Here is a 15,610-nt window from a genome sequence, read left to right as displayed (position 1 = left end):
CCTGCCTAACCTCCTTTGTAACTTGGTTACAGATCAACTTGTATCTATCATAGGCGTCCGTGTCACGTGTTAATTTGTATGTATCCCATGCATTTTTCTTCTCTGCCATATGCCTCATTAGTTCATCTGACAACCATTTAGGCCTAAACCTTGAACAATATTTCTTAGTTGGTATGTAAAGCCTAGTAGCTTCCACGATAAGTTCTTTGAATGCTTCCCATTTTGAATTTGCTGTTGGCAATATCATCAGTTGATGCCACTGTATAGAATTTAAATACTGTCTCAGTCCATTGTAGTCGCCTTTACGAAAGCAATACCCCTTCCCTTTACCCCTAATGGTAGTTACCTCTTTGAATAACTCCCACTTCAGCACACTGTGATCACTGCCACCAAGTGGTTCATTTATCTGCAGATTCTTAATGCATGAAGAATCACTACTGATAATCAAATCAAGAGTATTACTCCCTCTAGTTGCCTCCCGAACATGCTGATGTAGAAAACAATCATCCAATAAATCCACAAAAGCCTTGCTACTGTGTGAGTGACCAGCCCCCAAATTCCAGTCAATATCTGGGAAATTAAAATCCCCCATTATAAGACTCTCTGATTTACTGGCCCACTCTATTTCTCTGTAGCTGACTTTTCTCTTTTACCCTTGGTGTTACTTTTCTTCTAAACAGCTACTCTCTGTACAAATCTCTAATCTGCCTTACCATGGAATATTGTTCACAAATCTGGAGCAGTGCCCTCATAACCTCTCTCAGGCTTGCAGACTCCATTCAAAAGAGGGAAATTAAAGCCGACCGGGCTAGCCAGGTGGGTAAAGTGCCTGCCTGGCAACCCAAAGGTCACGGGTTCGAATCCCGTCTCGGGCTTGGATCAAAGTACTGCAAAACCCTTGGGAGGTGCATTATGGCCACAGAAGCCGAGGTGCTAACAACTACCAAAAAAAAAAAAAAAACAGTCTCTCCACTCTCTGCCTTATAAACATTCTCTTTCTACTTAATGCCTTTTCTGTTGATACTTCTATGGGCACTGTTCTTCTGAATTATCTTCTATAATTCCTACTAGCTCTTCCACACAAGTCCAAACATGTGCTGCAACCAGTCAGCATACTTTTACTGTCCAACTTTAAACTCACAGAACCAACTTTTCTTCTCCCTTAAAATTCAGCTTTCTGGAACAATCTTCTTTCATATGTGTTTCGTGAAAAATAGTTTACAGAAATTTGTCTTATGTCAACAACCACCTCCTACTGTTCCCCCTCCCTTGGCTCACTATGGCCATAGTTTCCAATCAACTAATAAATCTCTAAACCAACCAACCAATCTGTCTCCCCAACCTTCAATCCATACTAAGTAGTACACCAGTTCTAATACCTCTTGTGTTTTGGGATTTCATTTAAAAAAAAAAAAAAAAAACCTCATTGTTGTTAATTTAATTTGATTTTTATACCTCTACTTTTACAGATCCATAAATACTTATACATGCAAATTAAAGAACTGCAGCAGAAACTTGGAAAAAAATATATAAAAAAACAAAAAAAAAAGTAAAAAATATATATATAAGAAAGCAAATATAAAAAGTTGTTATATACACCATATATACATAACTAACTGTAGTTTTTACAATTGTTTGGTAGAAGAAAGTATGAAATTGATACAAATATCTCAACAAATGGTTATTAAATTTTGAATTTCCAACTATCCATTCTGAATCTGTATCCCTGTAATTTGAATTTATAACTTCTATTCCTAGAATAATCTGTTAACAGTGAAAATTTCACCTTCATTCATTTTACTGTCTCCTCTCAGAACTTTATAGGCCTCTGTCAAAACCCCCTTTAAGGTGCCTAGTTACCAAGCTCTGTAGCCCCTTTGTAAATCTCACAAACTGAGCTGCTGTCTTTGGACATCTATCTAAAAGAGTGATGTCTTTATTTAGATATGGCCTCCATGCTTGGACACTATTCCAGGTATGGTCTTACAATTGCCATAGACACTGGGATTATGACCTCAAGTCAACTAGAGTAGATAAGTGGCAAGGAGATACCTGTGTCTTCCTTGCCACTTATCTACAATGCTTGGAGAACTTCATGTTATTCTGGGATTACTGCTGCCCATATATAGTGCCCTGCATTTCTCAATGTTAAATCTCAATTGCTACTTCTTAGCCCATCTACCTAATTTTTCTAAGTGCTTTTGCAATAGTATGCCTTAATTTCTGTCATTAACCCCTGCCAAACTTTGTGTAATCTGCAAAGGTTGGCAGGGTAGTTAATGACAGGTTGATATGCCTTCATCAATATCATTGATAAATATCGAAAACAGTAAGGGGACACAGCATTGATGAGTGAATCCATCAATAACATTAGTCCAAGAACAGCAGTGACCACTTATAACCATCCTCTGTCTTCTGCCATTCAACCATCCCTTTATCCATAGCAATAGCTTGCTTCTACAGCAGTCTTTCATATGAAACAGTGTCAAAGGTTTTGTTGAAACCTAAGTATGTGACTGACATAATTATTTTGCAAACAGTTTCTTTGTTACTGTGTCATAGTATGCAATGATTGGTCAGACAAGATCACCCCCTTAACAAATCCATGCTGCAATTTCCACATAACTGTATTTCTCTCATGCTGATTCTGCCTTACTTCTTATGCTGCTGACTCTGTTTTTTTCCTAAAACAGAAGTCAACTTACAGATATATAATTTAAGCACTCGCCCTTTGATTCCCCCACCACCACCTTTGAGAAACATTTGCACATCTGTAATGTGTGGGTACCTCCCCTGAATCTAAGGGTGCTCTCATAATTATGGCCAAAGGTTTGCTTACCTCTTTTGCTGCTTCATTTTATATAATTCGATAGATTCCATCAGACCCGGGTGCCTTATTTACTTTTAACTGCAATTTTTCTCCTCAGTTATCATTTAGCTTCCAGTTATAATTTGGTATACTTTTGGTTGTATTCCCATCCCTAAGGACTTCTTCATGCATGATATTAGAATGCAAAATATTGATTCTGCAAAATATTTATTCAGTTTGTCAGTGACCTGAACAGATCATCAATAGTTGCATTAGCATTAGTAGAGGCATATGATGCAAGAAAGCAAGCTTATGCAGCATCAGTCAAAAAAAAAAAAAAAAAAAAAAACCCTTCCATTTCACCCCTCCGTTCGTTCGAAATACCTATCCAGCTGAACCTTAAATTTATTTAGGCTATCAACTTCCACAACAAGGGATGGAAGTCTGTTCCACCAACCAACTACCCGCTGCCTAAAGGCAAATTTCCGCACATCTATCCTACATCTGTCTTTCCTCAATATGAATTTATGCCCTCTCAGGTGATTATTCTGAGCAAGAGGAAGAATCTCATCGGCACTGAGCATGCTCAAACCATTCAAGGCTTTATACACCTCTATCAGATCACCTCGCCGGTACCTAGTCTCCAGACACTGTAATTTTCAAAACTTAAGCCTTTCTTCGTAAGAGCAACCCTTTGTTCCATTCACTAATCTTGTTGCCCTTCTCTGTACTCGTTCAAGCAGCTCTACATCCTTCTTGAAATGAGGCCTCCAGACCTGTATACAGTACTCAAGGTGTGGCCTGACCATTGCCTTATACAAGGGAATAATCACCTCCTTATCCCTGAAAGAAAAATTCCTGTATATCATTGACAAGACACCATGAGCTACTCCTGCAGCCCATCTGCACTGTTCAGAGAACTTCATATCTGCCTGCACAATTACCTCCAGGTCCTTTTCATTCTCTACCACCGTCAGATTAGTACCACAGAGTTGATAAGTTGCTCTGGGGTTGCTGTTTCCCATATGTAGTACTTTACATTTGTCAATGTTAAACTTCATTTGCCACCTCTCAGCCCATCTGCTCAACCTTTCCAGATCCTGTTGCAGTAGTATAGCATCAGTAGTGTCCTTAACAACCCTGCCAACCTTTGTATCGTCTGCAAACTTGGACATTAAGCTTGATATACCATCATCAATATCATTTATAAATACAGAAAACAATAATAGACCCAACACTGAACCCTGAGGGACTCCACTAATAACATTAGTCCACAATGAGCAGTGTCCATTGATTACCACTCTCTGTCTTCTCCCCCTCAACCATCCCTTTATCCATAGCAGCAATTTGCCTCCAATGCCACACTGCTCCAATTTGCGCAGCAGTCTTCCATGTGCAACAGTATCAAAAGCCTTTCTAAGATCCAAATATATAATATCAAAGTTATTCCCTGCATCCAGTTCTTTTGTGACTGCATCATAGTATCCAATCAATTTGGTCAGGCAAGACTTCCCCTTAACAAAACCATGCTGTGTCCGAGCTATAACTGAAGTCTTGTCTAGATGATCCTGCAGTGCTTCTTTAACCAGTGCCTCCATTCATTTTCCTGGAACAGAAGTTAAACTCACAGGTCTATAATTACTTGTGTCGGTCTTTGATCCTCCTTTGTGAATTGGGGTCACATTTGCACATCTCCAGTCCATGGGTACCTCCCGAGTCCAAAGAAGCTCTCGTAATTATGGCTAAGGGTTTGCTTACTTCCTTTGCTGCCTCCTTTAATATAACTAGATAGATCCCATCCACCAAGGGTGCTTTTTTTATGTTTATCCTCAAAACTTTCTCCTCCACTTTCCTCTCGGTTATTACAAAATCATCTAGCTCACTGCCAGAGTTTACTTCACCTCTGACATTCCCCTTCCTGAATAACTTCTCATGTGTGAATGTAGATGCAAAATACTCGTTTAGTTTGTTAGCCACCTGAGCAGGATCCTCGAACTGTTGAACCATCAATATCCAGTGGACCAATCTGATGAATCAGATTGGTCCACAGTTTACATAGGTAAAGAACTCTTTTCTGTTTTTCTTTGCATCATTTGCCAAGGATTTCTCATAATCTGCCTTTGCTTGCCTAATCTCCTTTGTGACTTGGTTACAGATCAACTTATATCTATCATAGGCTTCCATGTCACCCATTAATTTATGTGTATCCCAGGCGCCTTCGTAGCCAGGTGGGAAGGAGCAGCAGTGCATAGCACACGCTTCTTGATTAGACCGGGGTTCGAGCCCGTCACCACCAAATACGGAGGATGCGAAAAGGTCAGGGAATGACCACCGCATATCTCGGAGCAATATGGCCTTAGTTGCTAATGCTCCTAAAAACTAAAATAACAATAACAATGTGTATCCCATGCATTTTTAATACTAATACTAATCCCTTTTCCCAACTCCTGGCCTGTCTTCTTTTTGTACACATTGTATTCAAATTCCACATCTGCCTCCATGTTTCCTCCCTACAATGTCTGAAACAGATTGGCTTTTTTCTGAACATTGCCTTATACTTTTTGGGAAAGTTAATTTCAGAGGAAATAAAATATAGCATGGAACAGTTATAGATCAAAGCTCTGAGGAGTTAAGTTGTAATAGTATCACAGAAGTGGTTAGCCCGGCACAGGCACACTGAGAAATCACTAGCTTAGTGAGTTAAGAAAGGGAACAAAAGTTTTACACAGTCTAAATTCGGCTCCATCTATCGGATCGCTTTTTACCATACTAGATGTTTGGCCCACAAGGGCTCAACATCTAGTATGGTACAAAGTTACTAGTACGGTAGCACAGTTGGTAGAATTGTTGCCATTCCAAAATTGGGTGGAAATGACGAGTTCAAATCCCATCGATGATACAAGGAATTTAAGGTCTGTTTTTCACAATTTAGCTGATTTAGTTGGCCTCAGGTGAGGACAGCACAGTTTTTCTCCTGAAAACTTGATTTTTCATCCAGAAAAAAGCAAATCAGCCACAGAACACATGCAATTTACAAACATATTATATATGGCACAATAATGGCCTACGTTGCTGATGCACCTCAAGTCTTGCAACAACCAAACAGATGCTCGAATGAGTCCAGAATATTGGTACTGATCTCTTGAGATTTGCGGTAAACCAACAATATAGAAATTATAATCTCAGGCACACAGTGCATGCCCAATTCATTACAGATGACTGTGCACAATCTTCGTCAGCCCAAACCATGACCTTCTGATCCTAAACAGGAACCAACAATTCCCTGATAGATGGCATCACCATGATGTGACAACACCCTACAAGGTTTTCTGATTTTCTTAAGTGACATTGGTAACATTTGGACCTTTTCAAGAAGCTTGAAGTTTTTTTCCTAGGTGTAACTCCATACCTGGAGACTACACTTAGGAAAAATTTTCAAGCTTCTTGAAAAGATCCAAAGATAGGCAGTATATCCAATGAAGATGGAAGAAGGGTGCTTGTACAAGGGGACTTCAAATGTGCAGGCTATAAAACTTGGTAACTAGAAACTTAGAGGGAAATCTTGCTGACATTATAAGGTAATGAGAGGGGGAGAGTAAAATGAATGAAGTTAATTTTTCGTGATATATTAAATGACACCAGAACAGGAGGGCATAAATTAAAACTAAGGGAGAAAAATTATAAGCTAGAATGTTTCTTCTGTGGATAGTTGAGGTTGAGGCCAATCTCGTAGAGATATTCATGGGTTGGTACCTACAGGAGGATAGAGGTACATAAGTAGTTATTTATTAATTTTTGGCGGGTACAATAAAAGTCTGGCTTCCTATGATGAATATTAATACCAGTTCATACCAGAGAGTCAGATTGTGAACTTTAAGTTGAAGTGATTAATTGTTTGAGAGATGTAGTCAGAAGGAAAAGGTCAAAGAAATAGATTTTGCTAGTTCTCTTGAGTCCTCCCCTCACCCTCCTTTAAGTATGTTTAATGGTGAGGTACTGTTCTAATGCTGTTATGCCATGTACATTCCAGGATTTTTTTTATACTATGTAAATTGTAAAATATGGATAATTTATACACCTATAATTTATAAATTCACTAATTTTTGTAACACATAAGCAAAGTTGATATTTCAATAATATTGAATTGGATACTTTTGATTTATTTAAAACAGAGCAGTCTATTTTTATTCATAGGTATATATCCACATCAGCTGATGTCATACAATATCTTTCACATTTTCATATTAATGGTTCATTTCCAGCTGCTTTAATAATTGATGATTTGCATTATTATATTACACAGCTCTCCAAGGTAAGTTAATTTCTATTTTGCTATATTATAGTTTCTTACATCTCAGAAATTGTGATATGTATGAAATATGGAATTGGGCATTATTTATATTTATTTCCTATATTGGGGGAAGGATAAATATAAGGAAATTGTACTACTATGAAAAGGACTCTGAAAACAGACATGTACATAATGTTCCCCTTCATTGTTTACTTTCAAATTGACATAGCTGTTGGCATGCTCCCATTAAGAAATTCAGGAAATACAGCATAAAAACGTTGGAATTTGTTTTAGCATTAGCCATTAGTAGAGGCATATGATCCAAAAAAGCAAGCTTATGCAGCATCAGCCAAAAAAAAAAAAAAAAAAAAAAACCCTTCCACTTCACTCCTCCATTCATTCGAAATACCTGTCCAGCTGAGCCTTAAATTTATTTAGGCTATCAACTTCCACAACAAGAGATGGAAGTCTTCCAACAACCAACTACCCGCTGGCTAAAGGCAAATTTCCGCACATCTATCCTATATCTGTCTTTCCTCAATCTGAATTTATGCCCTCTCAGGTGATTATTCTGAGCAAGAGGCAGTATCCCATCAGCATTGAGCATGCTCAAACCATTCAGGGCTTTGTACACCTCTATCAGATCACCTCGCCGGTGCCTAGTCTCCAGACACTGTAATTTGCAAAACTTAAGCCTTTCTTCATAAGAGCAACCCTTCGTTCCGTTCACTAACCTTGTTGCCCTTCTCTGTACTCATTCCAGCAGCTCTACATCCTTCTTGAAATGAGGCCTCCAGACCTGTATACAGTACTCAAGGTGTGGCCTGACCATTGCCTTATACAAGGGAATAATCACCTCCCTATCCCTGCTAGAAAAATTCCTGTATATCATTGATAAGACACCATGAGCTACTCTTGCAGCCCATCTGCACTGCTCAGAGAACTTCATATCTGCCTGCACAATTACCCCCCGGTACTTTTCATTCTCTACCACTGTCAGTGTAGTACCACAGAGTTGATACGTTGCTCTGGGGTTGCTGTTTCCCATATGTAGTACTTTACATTTGTCAATGTTAAACTTCATTTGCCACCTCTCAGCCCATCTGCTCAACCTTTCCAGATCCTGTTGCAGCAGCATAGCATCAGTAGCATCCTTAACAACCCTGCCAACCTTTGTATTGTCTGCAAACTTGGACATTAAGCTTGATATACCATCATCAATATTATTTATAAATACAGAAAACAACATGGACCCAAAACTGAACCCTGAGGGACTCCACTAATAACATTAGTCCACGATGAGCAGTGTCCATTAATTACCACTCTCTGTCTTTTGCCACTCAACCATCCCTTTATCCATAGCAACAATTTGCCACCAATGCCACACTGCTCCAATTTGCGCAGCAGTCTTCCATGTGCAACAGTATCAAAAGCCTTTCTAAGATCCAAATATATAATATCAAAGCTATTCCCTGCATCCAATTCTTTTGTGACTACATCATAGTATCCAATCAAATTGGTCAGGCAAGACCTTCCCTTAACAAAACCATGCTGTGTCTGAGCTATAACTGAATTCTTGTCAAGATGATCCTGCAGTGCTTCTTTAACCAGTGCTTCCATTAATTTTCCTGGAACAGAAGTTAAACTCACAGGTCTATAATTACTTGTGTCAGCCTTTGATCCTCCTTTGTGAATTGGGGTCATATTTGCACATCTCCAGTCTGTGGGTACCTCCCCTGAGTCCAAGGAAGCTCTCATAATTATGGCTAACAGATTGCTTACTTCCTTTGCTGCCTCCTTTAATATAACTGGATAGATCCCATCCACCCCAGGTGCCTTTCTTGTATTTATATTCAACAATTTCTCCTCCACTTTACTCTAAAGTATTACAAGATCATCTAGCTGACTGCCAGTGTTTACTTCATCTATGGCATTCCCCTTCCTGAATAACTCCTCATGTGTGAATGTAGATACAAAATATTTATTTAGTTTGTTAGCTACCTGAGCAGGATCATCAACAGTTGAACCATCGATATCAAGTGAACCAATCTGATTCATCCCCTTCTTTCTAGAGGTTACATAAGTAAAGAACTGCTGTTTTTCTTTGCATCCCTTGCCAAAGATTTCTCATAATTTGCCTTCGCCTGCCTAACCTCCTTTGTAACTTGGTTACAGATCAACTTATATCTATCATAGGCTTCTGTGTCACATGTTAATTTATATGTATCCCATGCATTTTTCTTCTCTGCCATATGTCTCATTAGTTCATCTGGCATCCATTTAGGCCTGAACCTTGAACAATATTTCTTAGTTGGTATGTAAAGCCTAGTAGCTTCCAAGATAAGTTCTTTGAATGCTTCCTATTTTGAGTTTGCTGTTGGTAACATCATCCGGTAACATCAGTTTTATTTGAAAGACCATTAGGGTTCCTGTCATGAACAAGATAACGGCAGAGAAGTAGCTTTTTTTTTTTTTTTAGTTTCTTTAACCAAGAAAAAAAGTTAAAATAACAGGTCTCTAATTACTCATGTCACCCTTTGACCCCCTTTATATTTGGCAGTGGTGGGAATTAAGAACTTATTTACTATTTTGCCTAGTGGTCAAATAAATGTGAGACAAATTTGTACAAAATGTGCACAAAGATATAGCACCAAGCTGTTTGTGTTTAAGGTAAGCACCAAGCAGCTAAGACCACAAGAAGACATCCCATTATCGTGCAAGTAAATTGTATTTATTCCAGATCATCTTCATTGAGGTTCTGAAAAAAATAAAATCCCATGTCTCTTGGGACCCAGCTAACCGTGGACGAAAATACAAAATTATTCTTACATAATTCTTCCAGTCCATGTTGTAAATTGAACCCAAGATCTTCCCTGGCCTCAGCTGTCTAGAGAATAAACAGAAATTTATATATTATACTGTTCCAGAGGATAAACACAGAGGGAAGAAGAAGAGAAGATAATGCTACTGTTAATACTGCTGTAACTTTCTCTACAGAGTGAAGCAAAGGTTATAGCAGTATAGACAAGATTTGAACAGCACCAAAGACACCACGTCATTTTGCTTATAAAACTTTGATGAAAATTTATTTTACTCTTTTGAATTCACTGAATTCACTTAGGTACAGTCAATCAAAAACAACATTATAATGAAATTTGCATTATGAATTGATATGCTAATTGTTAATTTATTAGATTCATAATTCAGTTATTTTTAATTTATTAATTATGTATCGATTTACATAGAAATCTTTTAAGCCAGCAGCAGGTGGGTCCCAAATCGTAACAAAAAAGGGTGCACTATACCCAACTGATTCTCAGCATTGTTTTTTATTATTGAAAAACCTTTTTAGGGTTTTTTAAATTCTACTTACAATATATCAATGCTTGCCCTTTTGTGAATGGATTGCATTAATTATTGTATGTAACTCTTTATTTTTTACTTAAAGGTTTTTTAAATGTATCATTTTCAGTGAAACAAAACTTTTAGTTCTGCTCAAAATAAGAAAAAACCTCATAAGCATAAAATATAAATATGGAAGTATTGGTTGCTTCCGTTTTCCAGTTTATAAAACTGATAAGGTGCAAAATTTAAAAATCAAATTTAATGCCCTTATTTCTGCTTATATATTATGCGTATAAGATATATGTAGAAACTTTTATTAATTCTGCTGAAACTTAATATAAAAAAAATAAAAATGTAAAGAATGATGTCACAAGCAATTTTTCTGCTTGCTCTTCCATAAAAGGAAGACTTCATCTCAGTTATCCCAACATCATCTCTGGAAAACTTGTTACTAATAACATTGACTAATGAGAAACACTTCTTGGTGCATTAACACTGAAAACTAGGTAAAAATCACTTTCACAAATGACAAAGTGCTGAAATGTTTGGTCATCATAAAAAAACCAGCCCAGCTGTGATGGAAGTGAATAAAAAAAGAAGAATTAATCAAAAGGCTAGTAAAGAATGAGTTATATCAGCTGGATTAGTTAGTATCAAGACAGTTAAACTAAGGCCAATACATCTTGTGTACCATGTCTATAAATTTTGTGGGTTCTAAAACATCAACTTATCAGTGTAGAGCAACTAACTCGGTACCAAATGAAAAACTTCATTTGGTACCAAAATATCAATGTATTTTGGGCAATAGGTTGAAATTTGCAAAGTAGGGAAGGAAAGAAGCCACAACTGAAACACCCATTTCTTTGCATAAGCATTACTTGTTCATTGGTATGCAGAGGCAGACTGGGTCAGTAATTCTTACCAGAAAAAACAAATAGAATGTATTGGAGGTCAGAGTGAAATATTAAAAATTACACTAGCATCTGGCTCACGGGGTTTCCCCTGGTAAGTCTTATGGCCAGTCTATCACTGTTGGTATGGCATGCTTTCTATCAAACAGTATGCCACATACATTGTAAATTAGCTCAGGTTATATAAATAAGAGTGGCAGGTCCAGTGTTTAGTTGCATTTATTCACTTTATACTTTCAGTGTTGCTGTTCTATTATTGACTTCAATTCATTTAATATAATTAGACTATCCTAACCTAATAAGCAGGGTACTACTGAACTACATTTGCCTTCCAACATGTTTTTATGGCATTTTTATCTATCAGCATATTAATTTAATTAGCATTTAATTTAGTATTTCACATCTAGTGGCAATTTGAGCCTGTCAGCATTTTGTCAATTTGATTACTTCCCTTCAAGTTGCTCTCATTTTATTTCAAATTAATATACTTATTTCATTTATTTAATTAAACAAATGAAATATATTTGGTTAATTTATCTAATCCACCATAAATATAACAAAATTCATTTTAAAATTTTAGGAAACCAGCTTAGAAAAAGCCTCTTTCAAGTTGTGTGCACTTTTACAAGATACTGTAGGTTTTTGTTCTGAAAAAAGGTATGTGACAAAAAGACTTTAAGTACAATTTAAAATTTACTGAGATATTTCACCATTAGTTCTGAATGTTTCAGTCCACTCTGAGAAGTAATAAACTAAAGTATGTTTTAATTACCATTTTGCAATTCCAATGCATTCATACTGATTTATGTTGTAGTTGTCATTGTGTCTGAATTGTTGGACCTATTGCAATTTTCTATAATTAGTCAATAAGCCAGATTGTATTTTTTTTTTTTATGTCTGTTAGGCTCAAAATTAGTTTGTTTGAAAGAGAAATAAGTAAGACCTTGCTTTTACCACACAACAGAAAATTTAATGTGAAAAACCTTAACAGATGTAGGAAATTATTCAGAAAGATTTGTAATAAGTTGGAGTAAAGAAAGAAAATACATAGAACAGAGCTAAAGCTAATGTGAGTAAAGTATATTAGATATTATACATTTCTATAAAAGACACCAGTATTTTAAATCAGTTTTATATACACACAGAGACCTTGTGGCTGTACTGCTAGCCATTCAGTCGACATCACCATTTCAAGGTGGTGACAATTTGATAGAAATCACAGTGTGTTTCTGTGTATGTTAAATTTGAATTTGTGAACCAAGTGCAGTGAAAATATTAACATTCATATCAGGCTTATTATGCCACATCTTAATACATTTATCATCAGGCATACCTGGTGTAACAAGAGGAGATATAATAGATTTAAAGAGACCTGGAAGCACTGAAGAAACAGACCAACAGGATAGCTGAGAACCTTTTGAAGCAACTTTTGACCTAATTTATGAGATATCCTTATAATTCTAAGGAGTTATCTACCATTGGAAGTTTAGAGTTGGGTATTTCTCAATCTGCCATTCATAAGGTGCTACAGATGGTAGAACACATCACAGAAGCTGACAGACAATCCACTTTGAATTTCTTCTGCTATTTGCATATGCTGCCTCTAATGCAAATAGCAGAAGATGACTGTCTGAGCAACATGTTTTCTGACAAAGAATTCCACATTACTGGGATGTGTATAGGCATTAATATTGAGTTTTTGGTTCCAGTCCATCCAACAAATGTCTAGAACATTGGAGTATTTGCCCATAAATGGAGCTTTTTTTTTTTTTTTTTTTTTTCCACAGGAAAAACTAGGTAGACATGCTATAAAACCATTTTTATATAGTGTGCAGACTGTGCTAATATCATATTTTCAGCAAGATTGTATACTGCTCCCTAAACACTTCAGTAACATTGTGCTGCAATTACTGAATGCCCAGTTTCTAAATGCATGCATGGGTAGAGGATAACTGATTTCTTGGCTTTGCATTCACCTGATCTCAGTCCATTAAATTTCAGCAAAGGTGAAAATAAGAAACTATGAAACATCCACAGGCAAACTGCTTTTCTGCCACTGGCAGCTTCCCACTACACTCACTAAATAGAGAATGTGTCAGTCATACACCAATAAGATTTGTTTCTCGGTGTTCAGTTACAACATTCTAAACCCATGACAGCAAAAGGCAAATGTGAAGGAAGGACACGAGCACTTGGTCAGCTATGAAAAATATGGCACACTGTTTTCCCACTACCAGCAGCCTCTCACTATTTGGTCAGTAAATGGGGAATGTGTGTGACCAGTCAGTTGTCTATCAACAAGGCTTCTTGTTATGCACTCTGTCAATAGCATAACGTCAGCTCATTCATATGGAATGAATTTAAAACTGGCCACTTTGCAAATTTACCTTACTGCATGTTAATAAACTTGTGAATGCTCCATGTCAGCAATGGAAAAGTGATTTATCTATTTTTTACCAATGGCATAATAGGATAACTAGCATTTTAACATTTGTTTCTGTTTGCAGGGTCATTTTCAACAGTACATAACTTTCCAACCTACTGGAGCTGTTGTACATGTAAGAGTCAGCCATGTTTCATTCTTGCTTGCTTGATATTATATTTGGTACTTATAACAAGTATATTTTTAATTTAGCAGTGATATATGGGAGCATACCAAGTACTATTCCCCCCCATTTTGCCTTTGTATAAAAAGTTGGGAACTGTGATTCACATATGTAACTGATGGTGTTAAGTGAAGTACAAATCTCACATTTTATTCAAGGGCAAAGGGGGGGGGGTGAAGAGTAGTATTTTGCACATATGCTGTTGTATAAAAGTCAGCAAATGTGATTGACAACCAGTCATAAATGAAAGTACTGAGTATAATATCAAGTGAATCCCCGATATCTGAAATTCTGCTGAATGCAAAGCTAAAAGCTAGGTACCTACTATTCTGTTTGAATAACATATTTGACAGTGTTCAACAGCTGCTGTAACTAACTGCCGAGTGGGAATGTTCAAATGACTGATTGAAAAGATGAAGAAAAGTCCCGACAACAAACCAAACATGTTCGTTTCACAGTGTACAAGTGGGTTGCATAAAATTAACATTGTTATATCATAATAGTGAATAAGAGTATGTGAATGAGTGACGTGCAAGGAACACATGATAAGATGATTAATGCATGGGCATAACAGACTATAATATCATAGGTTTAAGTGATTGATTGATATAATAATTCAGATCAATCGGTGCTTAATGGAAAGCATTTGCAGATAGTTTTCCATAGTTTCTTTCTTTACCTTTGCTTAAATTTCTTTATTTGGGCTTATACAAAGAACAAAGTATACCTCAAAAGTTATGTCACTATAACAGTTAAAAAGAATAATATTGGAAGTTAGATACAGTTAACCAAGCTATTTTGGGGTATTTGTGGCAAACCTCCCACCTGTTTGTCATCTAACTCTGTTATTTGAATAATCTATTTCAAAGGTGAGGTATATATCTGCCATTGAGAAATGTTTGTAAAATTTTCTAATAAAAAAATGCTTCTTTCTTTCTTTTTTTTTTTTTTTTTTTTTTTTAGTAAAATATTTCTCCCTCCAATATTTTGAAGTTAATTTTGTTATACATAAATCTGCTCTGTGCTCAATTTCAAATGAATGCAAGGGAAGAAAATATTAGGAAAAATGTAGAGTTGCTAGAATGAGTACAAAGGGCAACAAGATTGGTGAGGGGAATAAAGGGGTACTCTTACCAGGATAGGCTTAAGTTCTGCAAATTGCAGCATCTGGAGACTAGGAACATGCAAGGTGATCTGATTGAGGTGTATAAGGCCTTGAATGGGTTGAGCAAACTCAATGCTGATGAGATTCTTCCTCTTGCTCAGATTCAAACTGAAGAAAGACAGTTGTAGAAAAGATGTGTGGAAATTTTCCTTTAGCCAGTGGGTAGCTGATTGCTGGAACAGACTTCCATCTCTTGTTGTGGAAGTTGATAGCTTAAATAAATATAAGGCTGAGCTGGACAAACATTTGGAGTGAACAGATGAGTGAAATGGGAAGGTTGATTCTTTCTTTTTTTTTTTTTTTTTTTTTTTTTTTGGCTGATGCTGCATAAGCTTGCTTTCTTGCATCATATGCTAATATGCAGGAGTAAATTTACTCACTGAACACTACACTGCACTGAGATTAAAAAAAATAAATTTTCTTTAAAAATAATAAAATAATTACTTATAAGAGTATGCCAGATCTACTGAGATAATCTTATCT

The 15,610-nt window shown here is 36.5% G+C and overlaps 1 protein-coding gene across 1 annotated transcript in view; it reads left to right on the top strand.

Moving 5' to 3' along the window:
- The window catches only part of LOC150082177 (ATPase SWSAP1-like), a 93,112-nt gene that overhangs the window by 73,461 nt on the left and 4,041 nt on the right, over positions 1–15,610 (top strand). The window contains exons 3-4 of the mRNA XM_090380446.1: positions 7,004–7,121; positions 11,937–12,013. Coding sequence (XP_090236572.1) covers positions 7,004–7,121; positions 11,937–12,013 — 195 coding nt within the window. The remainder of the gene's footprint in view (positions 1–7,003; positions 7,122–11,936; positions 12,014–15,610) is intronic.

Source organism: Mastigoproctus giganteus, chromosome 8, assembly GCF_048544385.1.
Source record: "Mastigoproctus giganteus isolate SK-2022 chromosome 8, ASM4854438v1, whole genome shotgun sequence".
Taxonomy (NCBI): Eukaryota; Metazoa; Arthropoda; class Arachnida; order Uropygi; family Thelyphonidae; genus Mastigoproctus; species Mastigoproctus giganteus.
The sequence above is the reverse complement of the archived record's forward strand: the minus strand, read 5'-3'. Positions and strand labels throughout refer to the sequence as shown.